Source organism: Misgurnus anguillicaudatus, chromosome 20 (assembly GCF_027580225.2).
Source record: "Misgurnus anguillicaudatus chromosome 20, ASM2758022v2, whole genome shotgun sequence".
In the NCBI taxonomy this organism is placed as follows: Eukaryota; Metazoa; Chordata; class Actinopteri; order Cypriniformes; family Cobitidae; genus Misgurnus; species Misgurnus anguillicaudatus.
The window spans coordinates 22,292,429-22,309,693 of record NC_073356.2 but is presented as its reverse complement, the minus strand read 5'-3'; the positions used below and the strand labels follow the sequence as shown (position 1 = coordinate 22,309,693).

General features: G+C 36.5%; 2 protein-coding genes across 4 annotated transcripts; one reads left to right on the top strand and one right to left on the bottom strand.

Moving 5' to 3' along the window:
- Positions 1 to 630: 630 nt before the first annotated feature.
- On the bottom strand, positions 631 to 11,401 carry pogza (pogo transposable element derived with ZNF domain a). Of its 3 annotated transcripts, none has more exons than XM_055219901.2 (19): positions 10,668 to 11,401; positions 9,918 to 10,015; positions 9,722 to 9,826; positions 9,412 to 9,500; positions 9,066 to 9,159; positions 8,772 to 8,978; positions 7,939 to 8,121; positions 7,758 to 7,846; positions 7,323 to 7,669; positions 6,983 to 7,137; positions 6,723 to 6,823; positions 6,454 to 6,600; positions 5,583 to 5,714; positions 4,695 to 4,900; positions 4,457 to 4,597; positions 4,298 to 4,357; positions 4,105 to 4,217; positions 3,985 to 4,009; positions 631 to 2,711 (listed from the first exon to the last, which is right to left on the bottom strand). In XM_055219901.2, exons 2-19 carry the CDS (start codon positions 10,009 to 10,011, stop codon positions 1,043 to 1,045), a joined length of 3,957 nt encoding a protein of 1,318 aa, XP_055075876.2. In that variant the 5' UTR covers positions 10,012 to 10,015; positions 10,668 to 11,401; the 3' UTR covers positions 631 to 1,042. The 3 variants fall into 3 exon arrangements, with proteins under 3 accessions (XP_055075876.2, XP_055075877.2, XP_055075875.2); XM_055219902.2 differs by having other exon boundaries at positions 3,985 to 4,006; positions 5,583 to 5,717; positions 10,668 to 11,400; XM_055219900.2 differs by having other exon boundaries at positions 5,583 to 5,717; positions 10,668 to 11,399.
- LOC129455238 (retinol dehydrogenase 12) lies at positions 10,418 to 16,885 on the top strand. Its single transcript, XM_055219903.2, has 8 exons — positions 10,418 to 10,644; positions 12,538 to 12,633; positions 13,568 to 13,702; positions 13,852 to 14,043; positions 14,145 to 14,306; positions 14,716 to 14,835; positions 15,220 to 15,424; positions 15,988 to 16,885. The coding sequence occupies exons 2-8, from the start codon at positions 12,540 to 12,542 to the stop codon at positions 16,091 to 16,093; spliced, it is 1,014 nt and encodes a 337-aa protein (XP_055075878.2). The 5' UTR covers positions 10,418 to 10,644; positions 12,538 to 12,539; the 3' UTR covers positions 16,094 to 16,885.
- Positions 16,886 to 17,265: the final 380 nt, after the last annotated feature.

Here is a 17,265-nt window from a genome sequence, read left to right as displayed (position 1 = left end):
TGCAGATGCCGTTGCCGTATTTTGCGCCAGCCTCTGCTGCAAAATTTAGAAGATTTTAACACACTTAGGGCCTATATTTTAAATCCCAATTTCCACTTATAAACACATTTTTAAAAAATACGGACAATGTTTTTTTTTGTTCTCCTATTTCTAAATAACAGTCAGGAAACTATTCGATTCCTGGATTTGGTTTTTCCAATTTTTAAAGGAAAAGAACAAAAACCTTCATATAAATAACAGGGCTCCAGACTAACTTTTTTCACTAGGAACACAGTGGCCCCCAACTGAAACTTTTAGGGGCACAACCAGAAAATTTAGGGGCACATACCATAAATCAGCATGCTAACCAAATATTCAGATTTCTATTAAGTAATACACTGTATTACTAAGAAATACTTTGATGATAGATGCAGAAAGTACAATGTGCTGTTTTAAATTCAGTGTCACATCACAAAAAAAAAGTAAAATTTACATGTACAACTGGATGTAAAATTCAGTGCCACACTCTCAAATTTTGGTGACAGTCTGGAGCCCTGTATAACTTTAAAAAACACAATTTGTTTTTCTTTAATGTGTGCTATAAAACCATTGATAGAAACCTGAGAAAAGAAATGCGACATAAAACAATACTTAAATTATATACCTATGAAAGTGTTTATTTATAAGTATTCAAATTTGCTAATATGGTACAATACTAGATACAGCAGGCAATATGATTTCAAATCATTTACATCTATGCACATTCTGAAAACAGATAAAACGTAATGAAAAAAAAGTGATATTAAACAGAGGTTTAACAAGCTGTAACATGTCAGTAATTAAAAAGACCAACACTACTGTATTAACCAGAAACCTTATCCATCAGACCAACAAATATTTACATATGCAACCACACTAACACGTTCAAGCCATCAGCTTCTATTTTCATGTTATTATGTTTTGACCATTTGATCCCACAAAAAATAAAACATTAATTACAAATTCAAAGAAGGCACGTAAAAAACCTGACCACTAAAGAAATACTATTCCATTCTTAAAGAACTTAATGATCTGTCAATTCTGTATCCTCAAAACCAAGAAATGACTCTACGTCACTGTCCTTCTCAAAGATCCTTTTCAAAGCAAGGATGCTGGCTGACGGAGAGGGCACAGATTTTGGAGAAACGACACCGGGGGAAGCATTTTGTTGAGAAAAAATTGCCGACTGTTGCCTAGCTTCATCTTCTTGCAATTTACTGGCCAAAAGAGCTGCTGTAAGACTCCGCACCAGCTCTGAAGGCTCCTCAGATATTGCCTCTGAGTTTGTGCTCAAAACCTGATGAAAAGAGTGAAAAAGCAGCTTTGGATCTGCTCTCAGAATATCAAGTATCTCAGTGATCCAACCTGAGAGAAGACGAGCCAAGTCAGCAGGCTTCGCTCCAACCAATTCTTGTGGCGCCAATGTCACGTGCTGACTCCAGCAAGCTTGCAGATACTCGCGTAACACCGGACCCATGCAGGCCTCCAGGGGCTGTAGACGACGAGAGCTACCGCAAGGGATCGCACCTGGCACAGTATTAGCACTGTTGAGCGCTGCCAAGAAATCATCAGCCATGTGTCCTTTGTAGGTATCCATTATCAGTATTCCCTTACCTCCAGAACTGGGGTTTAGGTGTGGGCGCCATACCTTGTTCAACCAAAGTTCAAGTCTTTCTTCATTTGTGAACCCCTCTGGACGAGCCTCCAGGGTGATGTAGTCAGGCAAGCATGGTGCATTTGGACCAAGAGGTTCACCTCGAAGGAAAATCATGGTGGACAGCACCGTACCATCATACAAGGCTGTGAACACAACATCAATCAGTGGAGCTGAGGTGCCCATCAACTTAAAAGCAGATATCATGGTAGACGAATCGGCAGAGGCTCCATCTAACTGCTCCATGTCTATAAAGATAGAGAGCTCATCCATGGTGCCAATACCAGACAGCCTAAATCTTTGATAGGTGATTTGATGGTTTAGAAAGCTGTTGCAGGAACGTACAAGCTCCAGAGTCCTTTGTGGCAACATTTTCCTAGATGTGGCATATGCCTGCAAGCCAAGATCGTAGCGCAGTAGGAAATCAACCACCCAGTCATAAGAGATGTTTGGCATACCGTTTATGCCCATGAACTCAGAGGCCTTGCTGAACAGGTTAGCTTCACTGATAGGCAGCTGTTGCTCACGCTGGCATAGCACCCATTCAATTAACCTGTCAGCTCCCTGTGTAGTCAAGCCTCCCCTGATTCTCAAACGTTCAAGCTGATGTTTTCGTTTCAGAAGCAAGGACTGGACTTCTTCCGGCTTAGTGTCGAATTGAATCGCGGCCTGTGGAACCCCGCAGCAAAGAGCGTACAGCATAACTTTCAGCTGGGGTAGAGTATGTGTCTTTCCTGAATGAATCTGGTTCATTTCAGAAGGTCCTTCATTCAGAATGGGTTTTGGTGCGGGTTGCTTTGCCTCAGAGTTTTGGTTTGGAACAACATTGGGTTTTAAAGGCTGAACTTGAATGGGAAAGAAAGATGTTTGTGCGGGACCAGCAGGGAGGGTTATGATGTAGGTGGGTCGAGGTAGGAGTTTACGAGAGGAGGGAGGATATGGTCCTGTTTTTTCCACTTGGTTTACTTTCAAAGGCAGAATCGTTCTGTTGTTGAGTCTTTGACCACCTTTGAGCAAGTCCGTTGGGATGAAGACAAATCTACAATGAAAAAATTAATGAATTATGAAAAGCTAAAATCATACGTATGGCTACCCTTCAACCATATCATTTAAAGGGGACATATCATGATAATCTGACTTTTAAATGCTATAATTGGGTCCCCAGTGCTAGTATCAATAATCAACCCAGTAACTTTGTTTTGGTAAACCCTTCTCTGCAAGCATGTGAAGAAAAATAGGTCATTGAAATTTGGCTCCCTTTTTTTAAATCTTAAAAAATTATTGTTAAATGTCTTTTTTCATCTTTTTGTTTTGTGAAACTGTAGTTTATGCTAAAGTACTGTTTTTAAAAAACTACACTAAAGTTGAATAAACTTAAAAATATTATAATTGGTAAGTAAGTAATACAAATTAAAAATGACAAAGCTTAAAAAACTTAATTTTTTAATTTTTCATTTAAAGTGAGAATTTTTTTAAGTGTTACCAATTAGTTTTTTTTTTAAGTTGATCCAACTTTTACTTTTTACAGTCTGAAAGTTATCAGTAGGTTTGCACGGTATATCAAAATATTATATATTGATCGCAATATGCATAGATTTTGGTCGATGCAGATAGCACAGACTGGGCGTTACAGAGAAAGCAATGCATTTTTTTCAGATAGAATGTAAAACGTATGTTGGTTATGCAGTTTTCAGGTTTAAAGTGATTTAAATCCAGAGGTGGACACTACTTGAGTATTTTAAGTAAATTTTGTGTTTTAAGTGTTTGTCTTGGGAAAAAAATTACTTTACTAAAAAAATTTCACTACATGGTACATTCTAAAGCATAGAATGATACTGTGTATTCCTTTTATATTGCATATTAAAATTGATTTAATACCTAATTACATAAAAGTTGTGTACTTTTACTTTTCTTGAGTAAAAAAAATACTAGATGTTTAATGTACTAATGTACCCAAAACTTGAAATTATGAAATGTAGTGGAGTAAAAGTTATGATAATATGCTTTGGAATGTATATTTTCCAAAGAAAAACACTGATAAAATACAAATACTTAAGTATTTTTACTTTCTACACAAAAGTACATTTTTAAGTAGTCTCCGCCTCTGTTTAAATCAAATGTAAATTTATCAAATTACATATCGAATTGTCTATAAAGTTATCTCACGGCATGTATTCCTTCAATGTCGTGCAGCCCTAGAAATCAACACAAAAGTCTGTTGCTTTTATACCATGAACCCTTACAAATACTGGACATTTATTTTACACCCGTTCCCAAAGAGACCCCATGTAAGCAAACTGAAATCGACATACCTCTTAAAACCACGTGAAAATCCTTCTGAAACATAAGGAAAATTATTTAAAAAACTGTCTGTGATAAAAAAAAGTACAAGCTTGTAGTATTGAATTTTTAGGCAATATTAAACATCCTACCACGCAGGGTGCAATGGCTTGCACGATGTGTTGGAAATTCAGCAAGATGCTTGGCCATCCAATCTCCAATCTGGGTTTTGTATTTACAGTTGGTACAGTTTAGACGTCCTCTCCTGTAAAAGATTAAGATCATGACTGACTATAAAAGTAGAAATACACATACAACAGAAGGATAAGAGAATTGTTGTCTTACTTTGGGCAGGATTTGTACAGGGTGATATATTTCCTGGTGCTTTTGCGAGGAACATGCACACTGCAAATAAAGACAAAAAGTTAAGCATTTTTCATACAGAAAAAAATAGTAAAAAAATGTTCTTGCCTTACAATAAATTCAAATAATGTTTTTTTTCACCTGATCATGTGATCAGCATACGCTCTACAACAGCAGGTGCAGTATCGGCAGAGGGAACAGCGCACGTAAGTTGGAAAATGGTTGGAAAAACTTGGAATCTCATAGCTGCATTCAATGCAGAACTGTTTTTCTGTTAGATTGCTGAAAGAATAAGACATCATAGCAGAAATATTATTCATAAAATCTGTCACTCAATTAAAATATGTATATTTATTTCCAAACCGTAGCAAATACTCACTATTGGCTTTGAAATTTTACCATCAGCTCCACCATGTTTTCCACTGGCTTTTTCTTTATAGGAATTAATGTATTGGTGACATTTTGTGGTGCTCGAGTTGTCGAAGGGTTTGAGGAATGCTTTCCCTCACCCGTCTGGGTTGCTTCTACATCATTTTTGTCAGGGCTGACAGGATCCTGATTCAGGGCATAAGCTCGGATGATGACCTGAAGCAGACACAGTACAAGGGTTTACATTTAAGGTACCAAAAATCTAACAGTAAACTTACGTAATTTGTAAAATGATGGTATAACGAAAACTAAATAAACAAAACTTTCACTTGTTATCAGATGCTAATGTCAACTCTCAAGAGTTTGTTATACTCTCATTCTGGTGTAATAATCAAGGACTTTGCTGCCGTATTATGGCTGCAGGAGGCGCAATGATATTACGCAGTGCCTGAAAATAGTCCCCTTGGTAACTTCAATAGCAGGGAACTATTTTCAGGCGCTGCTAAATTTCATTGCGCCTCCTGCAGCTATGGTACGACAGCAAAGTCCTTGATGATTACGCCAAAATAAGAGTATAGTTCCTAGCCATATCTGCCTAGAAAATCAAAACTTTTAATTTTCCGTCGGCCTTAGTACACAATGCAACTACAAAAGAGTCAAGTTTTAAATAGGAAAAATATCAAAACTCTTTGGTTATTTTTTAGTGAATGCTAATGGTCTAATCAGATTCAATGGATTATGCTAAGCTATGCTAAAAGTGGTACCGCCAGACCCGGAGATCAGACCAAAACGGGAAAAATCTAATGTTTAACTCTAGGGGAGCTGGAAAATAAGCATATTTTTTAAAAAAGTGTCTCTTTACAATGACTGCAATTATACAAATGTGGGATTGTCTTACCTTAGTGCCGGGTTTGAGGCCCTGCAACTGCTGGGGCTTGACACATGTCCTGTGAAGTCTGTGTTTGTGTTCAATCTTTTCTTTCGGAAAAAGAAACTGAAGCCGGCATTTGTCACAAGGCAACACCGATTTCTTCTGGACAAATGCATACGTACAAAAATTTAACAGATACATATGCATTCCAATACTTTATATCCTTTGCCATGACCCAAATGCAAATAAATAATGCAGAACTTTGTATCACATAGTACTTATGAAAATATAAAATTTTTAATACCACTTTTCCAAAGTGAGTGGCCAACAAAGTTCATCTTATTATAACGCCAGTCATAGACAAATAGCAGATTTTAGGGATGCACCGAAAGGAAAATTCTTGGCCGAAGCCGAATAAAAATGGCGAACAATTTTGCCAATTTTCTCACCATTGCACAAGTTACATTTTTAGGATGTGCTTTTTACTACTTTACCACCATTTATTTCACATTATTGAACAATGAATTTGGTTATTTACATTCCAGCAGTCATTATAGGGGCCTTTTTACACCTTTTAGGGTCACTTCTTTGATCAGATAGCTATAGATAGACTTGTTAAACTGTAAACGGTTACATTTATTCTGTCTTTTCACTGGTTCGGCCAAACACCGGAAATACGGTTTTTGCTATTTTTGGCCGAATCATTTCAGTTGCCAAACATTCAATGCATCCCTAGCAGATTTGCAATCACATCCTGATAAAGCAGCATTTAAAGCAGCATTTAGGTGGGCATTTAAATGTATTCAGTGTCATGTTATGACAGAACAAAAAAACGTTCTATAGTAATAACTGCTGATGAAACACAAAGGCATTATTAAATTAACAAAGCACTTGTTACCTGATGTTTAAGAAAGTGCTCTTGGTAGGCATTGCAAGACTTAAACACTTTAAGGCAGTAGATACACAGTAAAATGCAGGTGTTCTTATGTTGCTCTGTGAAGTGGCTAACAACGTCTTGGAAGATAGAAGAGCGGAATTCGCACACCTGAAGTGCAAAAAAATAAAACAAACCTCAGATGATCTCCTCAGCTAATTTACACAAAGTGTTTATTCGGAAACAAATTAAGTGACATGAAAAAAGTGTGAATATGCAGACAGCCAAGTTACCTGACACATGTAGGGCATCTCGCCAGGTTTGTGTGCATGTTTCATGTGATTCAGAAAAAGAGGCTCATTGTCAAAGGACCACTCGCAGATCTTACACACTTCTGTAGAACAGAATAAAATTAAATGACCTCCAAGTACGACACCGACACAAAAAATAAAAAAACATTTGTGCCTCTAATATTTATCATTATGTAGTAACTGTTTTATAAAAGCAATATAGCAATCAAAAATGACAATATAGTCTTATTGCTTAAACTCACTTGAAGACTCCACTTGGCTATGGACCGTCTCAAGATGACATTGTAGACGTAAAGGTGTCGAGAAGTATCTGAAGCAATGCTGGCACATGGTATGAGTTTCCATCGCTCCAGACAGGTGCTCCAATTCCATGTGGTGTCTCATGTGATTCATCAGCCTTGAGGGTTGAAGAATGAAGTTATTCGAGATCTACAATGCATTTCTTATGTGTTTATAATTAGAAATAAAACAAAAATACAGATCAGATACTTGTTGTGAAAGTCTCAACAGGTAGACTACACGCATATCCGTTTTACTCACAGACCAAAAGTACAGCAAGTAAACAAACAGAAAATATCTTACTTGATGTTGCCCATCAGTCTCTTGTCACAAAGTTGGCACTTCATTATGATGGTCTCCGTTATGGATTGTACATAGGAGGTTAGGCCGGGGCGCTGCCCATAGAAGAAGTCATCGACTAACATGATCAGTCTGCCCTGGTTATCGAAATCCCCAGAGCCCGGACTGGGCATTCCCGCGGGTATCTCAGAAGCGGTGATGTGCTTGAGCGAAGATTGTGAGGATTTGGAGAAAGACACGGGAGTCTCCAACGTGGACGGTTTTAAGTGTGTTTTGTCACTCTGGCCCTTTGTTTTTAAAGCCTTGGATTTCAGTCGCCACATACTGCCAATAAGCTCTTGATTGCATCGCTGGAAAATAGAGATTAAGGTGAATAATTAAATAAAAAAAGTATAATTTAAAGTTGTTTATAAATGATAGGAGAAAATACAAACTTACACAGAAGTATCCACGGAGGGATTCACTCCTTTGGTATTTATACCTACAGCGGACGCAGGCGGCTGGAATATTGGAGCCTTTTTTAAATACTTTAAAACATAAAAATGTCATTTAATCACTTGGTTAACTAATAAAGTCACATAAATTCATTAGAAAATGATGGGCGTTTTATATAGCTGACCATTAGTTGCTGTGGCAGGTTGTGGGGCTTGGTTTTGTGCTTGGGGTCTCGTGGTCGGTGTTTGTGCACCAAAGGCAATGGCTTTGGTGGGCTGACCAGGTGGATTCACTACTTGACCAGCAGCTTTAGGTGCTATGGGTCCACCATTAAACTTGTGGACCTTTATGACCTTAAATCTCGCCCCTAGGAAAACAAACGAAACAGAAAAATGTATCATTGAACCTTTTACACTAAAACCAGTTGAGCTATATCCAGTCCTTCAAGAAAAACGCAGAGTTTTTTTTGTGATTGTTGCGGGCAAAAATCCTTGATCTTGTTGCACATTTTCTTAAAAAAAAATGCAAAACTTGCAAAAACTGCGCGGACTTGCAAAAACTGCGCGGACTTGCAAAAACTGCGCGGACTTGCAAAAACTGCGCGGACTTGCAAAAACTGCGCGGACTTGCAAAAACTGCGCGGACTTGCAAAAACTGCGCGGACTTGCAAAAACTGCGCGGACTTGCAAAAACTGCGCGGACTTGCAAAAACTGTTTTCAGCTTTTGCAGCTTTTCAATGATGTTCACGTCACATAATCCATCAATTCATAACGTTCCCATGGCAACAAGGAATATGGCTGCGCTTGTGTGACGTAAATGCAACATCTTCAACTTTCTGCTAAGATATATTTGACTTTTTGCTACGAAAATGCAGAGATTATTAAATCATGCAAGCCCTGCATATTTTGCGCGTGGAAATCTGCAATTTATGCTGCGAAAGTTTGACGTATTGAATCATGCAATCGCATAATCGCGTTTTTCTGGAGGGACTGTATATAAAAATAATACATTAGTACCTGTATTTGTGTTTGGTTGGAGGCTTGAGGATGTCATGCTAACAGAGCCCATCCCAGGGGCCACCGAAGTGATGCTTTGTACGTTTGAGGAGTGGTTGAGAGTAAGGGTGACCGGGATCTGCATACTAGAGACGTTTCCAGAGGACACAGGCTGTGTTGAATTCCCTGTAGTAACCAACCGTGGAGAAAGTACCTGTTGTCCTTGAGCTAAAGAGGTAATGAAATAAAGGGCAAAATGTTGACAATAACATAATATTAACTAATATATTCATTAATATTTCTGAGTTGACATACCAGCAGTCAGAAAAGTAATGGGCTGTCCATTTAAAATGTAACCAAGCGATGTCCCCAAACCCGGTGGACTTCCCAGAGGCTGACTTGGATTATTCTGAAACACATGCACATCACTTAATATACTAACATATAACTAACTAATAACCACACAGTCCTACAATAAGATGGGTATGGAAAAGTTACTAAATGCTTCAAATTATCAGAAGGAAAAGTTCCAATGTTTCTCATGACATCTTAATGTGATTGCTCATACTGGTCCTGAAATACATATTTATTACCAGTAGTAGACAAGTGAAATTCCTCATTCAGTAAGAGTTGAAAAAAAGAAGAAATTAGAAAGTAAAACCTGTGTAGAAATGTAGATGGTTTGGCCAAGTGTGCCACCGGCTGCCCCGTTTGGCTGGACGACATTAGACATTACTGTAACCGCAGGAGCTAGAAAGCAAACACAAATAAACTATTGCATATATCTCAATATTAGTTTATTTTTGTACATATTTTTACATTATACTTTTTGTGGTGTTGAATTTTTGTGATGATATGTAGTGACCACTAGGTGTCAGTAAATCGAAAGGAATCTCGAAAGCTCTAATGGAAGTCACATCAAAATTTCATCTGAATTTTTAGACATTATTGCATGGGTGTTTTCTTCTCACAATTAGCCAAAGGCACAGCTTGATGTGTGATGTCAGCAGCAGCCGATGTGTCTTTAGAGGAGGTGCCCTCAGTTTGTGCTAAAGAAGGTGCAGTTCCAATTTGGGCTAAAGAAGGTAAATAAATAGGGAATGAATAATCCAATAATATAATATACTATTTATATATATATATATAATATATATATATATAACCTACCTGTGCTACACTGTGTGTCTGTGTTTTCTGCAATATTCTGCCATGGGGCCAGGTCCTCATCATCACATAGCATGTAAAGTTCAGATTCTGCCATTGTTCTGTAAACAAGTGAGCATACTTTATTAGCATCACTTTTGTAGTTTCTCTACAAGACTAGTAATATGTGGTCAGTGGGTGTGTCTATGTATTGAACTTACAAATAATAACAATAAAGAGTTATTATTATTATATTAATTATTATTATTATTTTATCAATTATTATTTATATACACAGATAAATAATGTATGACATATTAAAAATGTTGTCATTGTTTATAAAAAACATCAAAGTAAATCAGACATAAATATTTATACATTATTATTTAAATTGTGTTGAATAAATGACACATTTACCCAAAGAATTTCAATTTAATTTATCTCTGCTTGTTTTGTACCTCTCAACCAATGCTTTCAACTAATTTGAAACTATAAGATAAGCATGCAGAAATCTATAAATCTATTTCTTACCCTAATTTATATGATTACATTAATAACATAACACACTCAGGCTCGCGCACTCCCACTTCCTTTCCCAAAGAGCGCGCGTGCGATGCTAATGCTAGCCCGTTCAGCTAACTGCATCTCTGCAGCCCGTACAGCTGTGCGTGTGTATAGCTACAGAGGCTAGCGTTTACCTGCCTGCACAACTTTTAACAACTTGTTTACAAACACTATTGCATTGCTTCCGGTGAGAAGAAATGAAACTCTTACCTTATACACCGTTCTGCATATGTACGAGATAGGATAACATTTCATAATCCGTTATTTCATTTAAATCTCCGCAAGCTTGATGGAAACATCTCTGTTCTGCAGACGCTTTTCCCTCTTCGATTGTTAGGCGAACATTTAAAAACGTCACTTCCACGAATATTCCCTGCACACGGATTGGCTGCGATCTTTGTGAAAAAGGCGGGATGTCGTGATAATAAATAATACATACATTGTTTAATAAATAAAAAGATTGATGCGAAAAGTCAATATGCATGATACGTTATGCTTTAAGATTGTCTAAGTTAGAGCTTTGTTCAATTTTATAAACTAATATTACAATAAAACATTGCGTCATCATTTAAAGCCAGTTTGCCCTACGTAAAAAATTAACATGTGCTTAAATATCATATATTAATATGCCTTTTTTCATTTGACTTTGCACATCTGTTTACTGTAGCACGTTTGTTGCATAAAATATATAGTGTTTGGCAGCCATTAACTAAATGCTCGACTGCCTAAGCTTTAGCTAACGTAACATTTACATAATGCAGCAATTCGCTGCTGCAGAGTTAAACTCAGAAAAAATAACAGTCGACTCGCTCTTCGGTAGAAAATGTGCATTTTAGTCAGTAACACGCCATATAGTTTTCCTATAACCCTTTTCCTCCCATATTCAGTATCACACACTTTGCTCTCCCTAATTTCAAGATGGCGGTTAATGTCCACATGTATGCATGATTCATAGTCACAAATATGAAACGGTTCATTATATGGAGAAAAAAAAGTGTCGCGACATTTTAGTGCAGCTACAACACATGTGTTGCCTCACTGTATATGGCAATTGATTATGAGTAATTATTTTACTTTAATAAAAACACGCGTAAAAGCCATGTGAGACACGAGTATTGCTTTGATCAAAAGCACCCTCAGTGCAATAATAAATAACAATTCGCTATTCACGTCTTTATGAAAACTTTACCATTATACACTCGACAATTAGCTAATCTAAAGTCGATGTTTTGTTGTTTTGTTCTGTTACGCTACTCTAAATCACGCTGCATGCTTTTGGTGAGGGTATTTAAAACTTTCGCGTTTTATATTCGCGTTTAAAATGGCTGCCACAACCCTGGTGGATCAATGTTCATTCTTAAATGCATTTGTACTTGACCAAGCCACCCACGTTGGTCGATCCGAACGCAAATTATCTAGATTGTCCCAATAAGCAAAGCTTTTGTTTATTATTTCATTTAAATCAACAATACGGAACATTGGCTTTATTAAAAAATACCTACGTGTTTATAAAGATGTGATTAGAAAGTTATAAAACATGACATTCGAACTATTTTGCAAAACTGATTTGTTTTAAACCAATTCCCTTTTGTCCGATAAAGTGTTATTCTGATAAAACCTTTTTTGAAACATTGACACATTTATCTCACTATTCATCTATGATCTAAGACCATGGAGGGTCAGTAACTACAACATATCCAAAAAGCTTTTTATATACACACAGTTTAAAGGTCAGAGCTTGTCATAAAACAATCCTTAATGCAGAAATTGATACACATAAAAATTGTGATTTTTTTTAAATTTACACTTAAAACCCAAAACACAATTAAAATAAAAAGCAACCAAACCACTACATCGACATTCTGTGTTGATCACAGTTTTTGTTATTGACACTCTGCCCCACAATAAGCCATGGATAACGTGATCTTGGTTTAATCTTCTTATAAAACCTTAACCCAGCTAAATGCAGGGCACTCGGTGAGGGTTGATGTCCGGTAAACAATAGATTTTTATAAACCAAGAGAAGAGGAGCTTAGTACAGTAAATAAAATGAAAACAGATCTTTAACTTCATCAAACAGACATGTATCTATCTATCTCTGCCATTCAACTCTGGGAGGAACTAAAGACAAATGGTCTTGTCAAGTATAGCACAGCAACTGCGGTCACAGCTATTAGTAAGTTATGTAATATTTTGTCTGTTGCTACATTTTGCTAATCTAAAACAAAATGTTTTGTTCAGTTATGAACATATAAGTGTTTAATTAAAGTGCTTGTTCTGTAAAGGATTGAAGTTTTGATGTTGATTGAGATTTTTGATGATTTTTAAGATTTTCTGATGTAGCTTAAGATATTTGGTTCAATTTTGAGGGGGAATCTAACAGAACTCAGGGGCATTGACCAATGAAATAAAATAAATATATTAAAACTTTTCAAAAATTGAAGCCCTGTCTTAATTTTTTTTGTGATTTACTGTTTTCTACACTTAATTTTTTTGTGATTTACTGTTTTATACACAAATCATCTTACAGTACTGTAAAAAAAATAAGTAAAAACATTGATATCTTTTATATTGACTGAGTAAGCCCATGTCAAAGATTTGATGCAATTTTCAAAATAAGTTTATGAAACTTTAGTTTCGATTTCAGAGATAGGTCACATTTACTATTAGTTTACTATACAGCATAGTTGATGCAAGTATGTGAGTGGTCATTTGGCATTTAATTTTAAATAAGTTAAGTTTATAATTTTGGTAAATTCTGAAGGGCAATTAAAATCAAATATAGTATTGAAAAAAATTAAGTTGCAGTGTACTTAAGTGACTATAACCATCTACAAATTGTCTTTTGTTTCTTTGAAAATGGCTCTGTGTAAGCATTTTATCATAGACCTGATGGATTTTAAATCAAATCTATCACAGGTAACCAGCCAGCCTACTAACTCAGAGCTAAATACACTTGGTTGCAAGTGTGAAAAGATTGCATGCCTACACATGCAGGAAACGTTTACCTTACATTATGCTAGGACTGGAAAAACTACATGCAAAACTTCCTTGGTCCTAAATTCAAGCATGTATAATTTAATAGTTTTTCTTTAAAAAACAATCTAAAGGTTTAGTTCTGCTGAGAAAGTGGATTGCGGGTGGAGTATGTCGATGCCGTGTGCGACTAGATGGAAAGACAGTTGTCATTACTGGTGCCAACACGGGCATAGGAAAAGAGGCAGCACATGACTTGGCCATGAGAGGTAAGCAAGCTCTCCTGATTTTCCTTATGTTATCCTCATAAACAAAGTTAAAAAGCCTTTATTTCACAAGTGTGTATATCCACACTGCATCATATCAAATCATGAAGCCAGGTCAGACTGATGGACAACATTTCCTGATATCTTTTTAGGAGCACGGATTGTGATGGCTTGTCGAGATCTTTCAAGAGCAGAAAAGGCAGCAGCAGAGATCCGCAGGTCTACGGGTAACGGCAACATAGTAGTTCGGCACTTAGACCTGGCATCTCTGTTCTCAGTACGGCAGTTTGCTCATGAGTACATCGCCACTGAGAACCGATTGGACATACTTATTAACAATGCTGGTGAGACCTTTGAATTGATCTTCAGTAATGTAACAGAACTGTGCATTTAGCTTTATTTTAGCTGCTAATTCTGTGGAATTAACCCATTGCCGTACTGTTAGGAGTGATGATGTGCCCTAAAAGCCTTACAGAGGATGGCTATGAAACCCAGTTTGCTGTCAATCATTTGGGCCATTTTCTTCTGACTGTTCTGCTTCTGGACATGCTGAAGAAATCTACTCCGAGTCGAGTTATTAATGTGTCAAGCATTGCTCACAAAGGAGGTAAGAATGATGCACTTCACATCTTTAAGTCCCAAAGACTATCCCTGAAATTCCTCGTCTTTGTGTCTTTTTGCAGTATAACAAATATGAGAATAAGTCCATGTTTATCCATCCACTGCATATTAAGCATTTTTGCCTCGTTTTATTTGTCCATTAAGTCAACTGTAATCTTTTAAAAAACAAATCGGTACACGCTCAGATAAAAGGTACAGGAAGGTACCCTAAAGCACCTAAAAGGTACCAAAATGGTACATATTAGGACCTTTTTTAAAGGTACCGCCCCAGTGACCATTTTTATACCTTTCTTTCTGAGAGTGTATGGTTCATTCACTATAAAACTGTGGGTATAACATAGCACATACCTCTAAAAATTTACATTTAGTATTTCAGTTCATTACTTTTCTTACAGGTAAGATCCACTTTGATGACCTTAATTTCAACAAAACACCGTACGATTCTTTGGTCAGTTACAGCCAAAGCAAACTTGCCAACCTGCTGTTTACTCAGGAGTTAGCACGAAGGGTTAAAGGTTTGTGCTTACATTATACCAGTACACTTTAAAAAAGGCTGGGTTATTTTTGACCCATAATGGGTAAATATTGGACAAAACACAAGCTGGGTTAAAATTGACCCAATGCTGGGTGGTTTAACCTAACTGTTGTGTTATTATACCCCATGGTTGCATAACAACAACCCAACATTTGGTCATTTTTAACCCAGCATGTGTTCTGTCCAAAATTTACCCATTATGGGTCAAAAATAACCCAGCCATTTTAGAGTGTAGGCTCCATTCGCCATGCCCTAAAAATTCTTTAAGAATCTGTTACTATACTATAATTTCCTGAATGTGGTATGTATATTTGTATGTGTTGTTATAGCATTACACTTGTCTATATTCTCACTTTTAATTCAGGGTCTGGTGTAACAGTCTATGCGCTTCATCCTGGAGTAATCCGCACTGAACTAGGGCGTTATGTGCAGACGCAACACCCTCTGCTCAGTGCCCTGTTGTCTTTTCCTGCCTTTCTATTGATGAAAACCCCAAAGCAAGGTGCTCAGACCTCCATCCACTGTGCGGTTGCCGAGGGGCTGGAGTCTTATAGTGGCTGCTACTTCAGGTGACCTGCTGTGGCATCATTAGCAAAATGATTTATAGTGGGATCCAGGGCACTTGTGCCTAAAACTTAATAAAATACTTTTTAATAATGCAAAATTTATTTGCTAAAAGAAAACATACAGTATAAAGAGCTTATGTGACGCAAATTAAAATTAACTCTCTACTTTTTTAAACAATGTGACACACACATGCATTGCATACTGATGAAACGTTAAAAACGGTCATCACACTGTTTGTTACATATGACGAAAATCTGACTTTTTTCATGTTTAAGTGCTATAACTGGGTCCCCAGTGCTTGTATCAACCTAGAAAATGTGAAAAAGAACAACCTAAGTAACAAGCATGTAAAAAAGTAATTGAAATATGGCTGCTCCTTGTGATGTCAGAAGGGGATAATACCACCACCAATCTGCACTATCCAACCATGGCAGACTGCAGAGATCAGCTTATTTGCATTTAAAAGGACACACCTAAATAATTAGAATAGTTTTCACTTAATATTTTAGGTAGGTGTGTTTATGCATGCTTACAATGAAGGATCATTAGATTATTCTGTTTACAGTGATTGTAAATTGAAGGAACCAGCTCCTGAAGGTAAAGATGATCTTGCCGCGCTGAGATTGTGGAAAGTGAGTTCAAAGCTTGTGGGCTACAATGAAGAGGACTGACATCAACATCACAACTAGTGTTACTTTTAATACCACATTCCTAAAGAGGAATGCTATGCATGCACTCTTTACCATGTTTGTTTTTCCTTTAGGAAAACTGTAATAAAAAAGTTATTACATTTAATTGATGGTAAAAGCAGTTTTATCAATGGAAGACCGGGGCAGAATTTGCAGGACTAAATTGATTGCTCGATATTGTACATTTGCTCAAAATGTTAAAAATCTAATAAATATTATTCTTACCTATGGAATGTGTGGACCGTCTGAAAATGATATAATGATGAAATATCTGCAATTTATTTTTAAAGGATATGTAATTTTTTTATGAAATGCTCACCATTTTACATCCTATTACCTGTGTTTACTTTAGTGGCTCTGCCTTAGTGATCCTCACGTTTGAAATCCATCATTTAAATTGCGGTTAATGTGTTGTGACTCATACAAAATGCTCAATTCTTAAAGCCATGCTTTGGCCTATTCATCTGATTAATTCCAAAATATCTTAAGAGTCAAAGCTGCACAACATGCTTTAAATAACAACTTGATGCAATATGGAAATGTTTTCCCAGCAAGCTTTTTGTGGGAGTTTTTCAAAATCCACTTTCATCCAGCCTTTTTTACAGCCCCATGGAGAGTTACAGGATCAGGGAAATCTCATTTTGGGGAACTTGGAAAGTATTTCAATTGATCAATTAAATGTTTACTTTCATGTATAACGTTAGATATGTACAGATATACAGCTATGAAATTATTTGTCTCCACCCTGCTGAAAAAAAAAAACAATAAAAACCTTACAGAAAATTGTAATGGTTTCAATTAAAATACCAATAGGAACCATAAAATTTTACCATTAAAACCAATACATACCATTATTGACCAACAAAGACCAATACACTGTATGTTCTGGGACATATTCCATAGAAGCAATACATTTCCCAATAAAACCAATAGAATTTCTGTGATGGTGTCTGTCTATTGTTTTTTTTTTAGCAGGGATTGTCATCCTAATGGTGTTTTTGAGCATTTACTTTGATGATTCTTATAATTTGCATAAAACTGTAATAAAAAAATAAAAAATAAAGTTATAAAAATTAAAAACCTTAAGCTAAGGCTAATAAAACACACTACCTCAGTGAGATTTCGCGCGTCTGCGGCAGATTAATTCCTTCGCC

What these genes read in the sequence shown, in the direction of transcription:
- pogza (XM_055219900.2), bottom strand. Translation starts at nt 10,011, where the DNA reads ATGGCAGAATCTGAACTTTACATGCTATGTGATGATGAGGACCTGGCC. An exon ending in AGATGCCCTACATGTGTCAG is followed by an intron (nt 6,601 to 6,722) that starts GTAACTTGGCTG and finishes TTTGCACTTCAG; the next exon opens with GTGTGCGAATTCCGCTCTTC. An exon ending in GTAAAATTTCAAAGCCAATA is followed by an intron (nt 4,598 to 4,694) that starts GTGAGTATTTGC and finishes TTATTCTTTCAG; the next exon opens with CAATCTAACAGAAAAACAGT.
- LOC129455238 (XM_055219903.2), top strand. Translation starts at nt 12,540, where the DNA reads ATGTATCTATCTATCTCTGCCATTCAACTCTGGGAGGAACTAAAGACA. An exon ending in AACTGCGGTCACAGCTATTA is followed by an intron (nt 12,634 to 13,567) that starts GTAAGTTATGTA and finishes AACAATCTAAAG; the next exon opens with GTTTAGTTCTGCTGAGAAAG. An exon ending in GTTAGCACGAAGGGTTAAAG is followed by an intron (nt 14,836 to 15,219) that starts GTTTGTGCTTAC and finishes CTTTTAATTCAG; the next exon opens with GGTCTGGTGTAACAGTCTAT.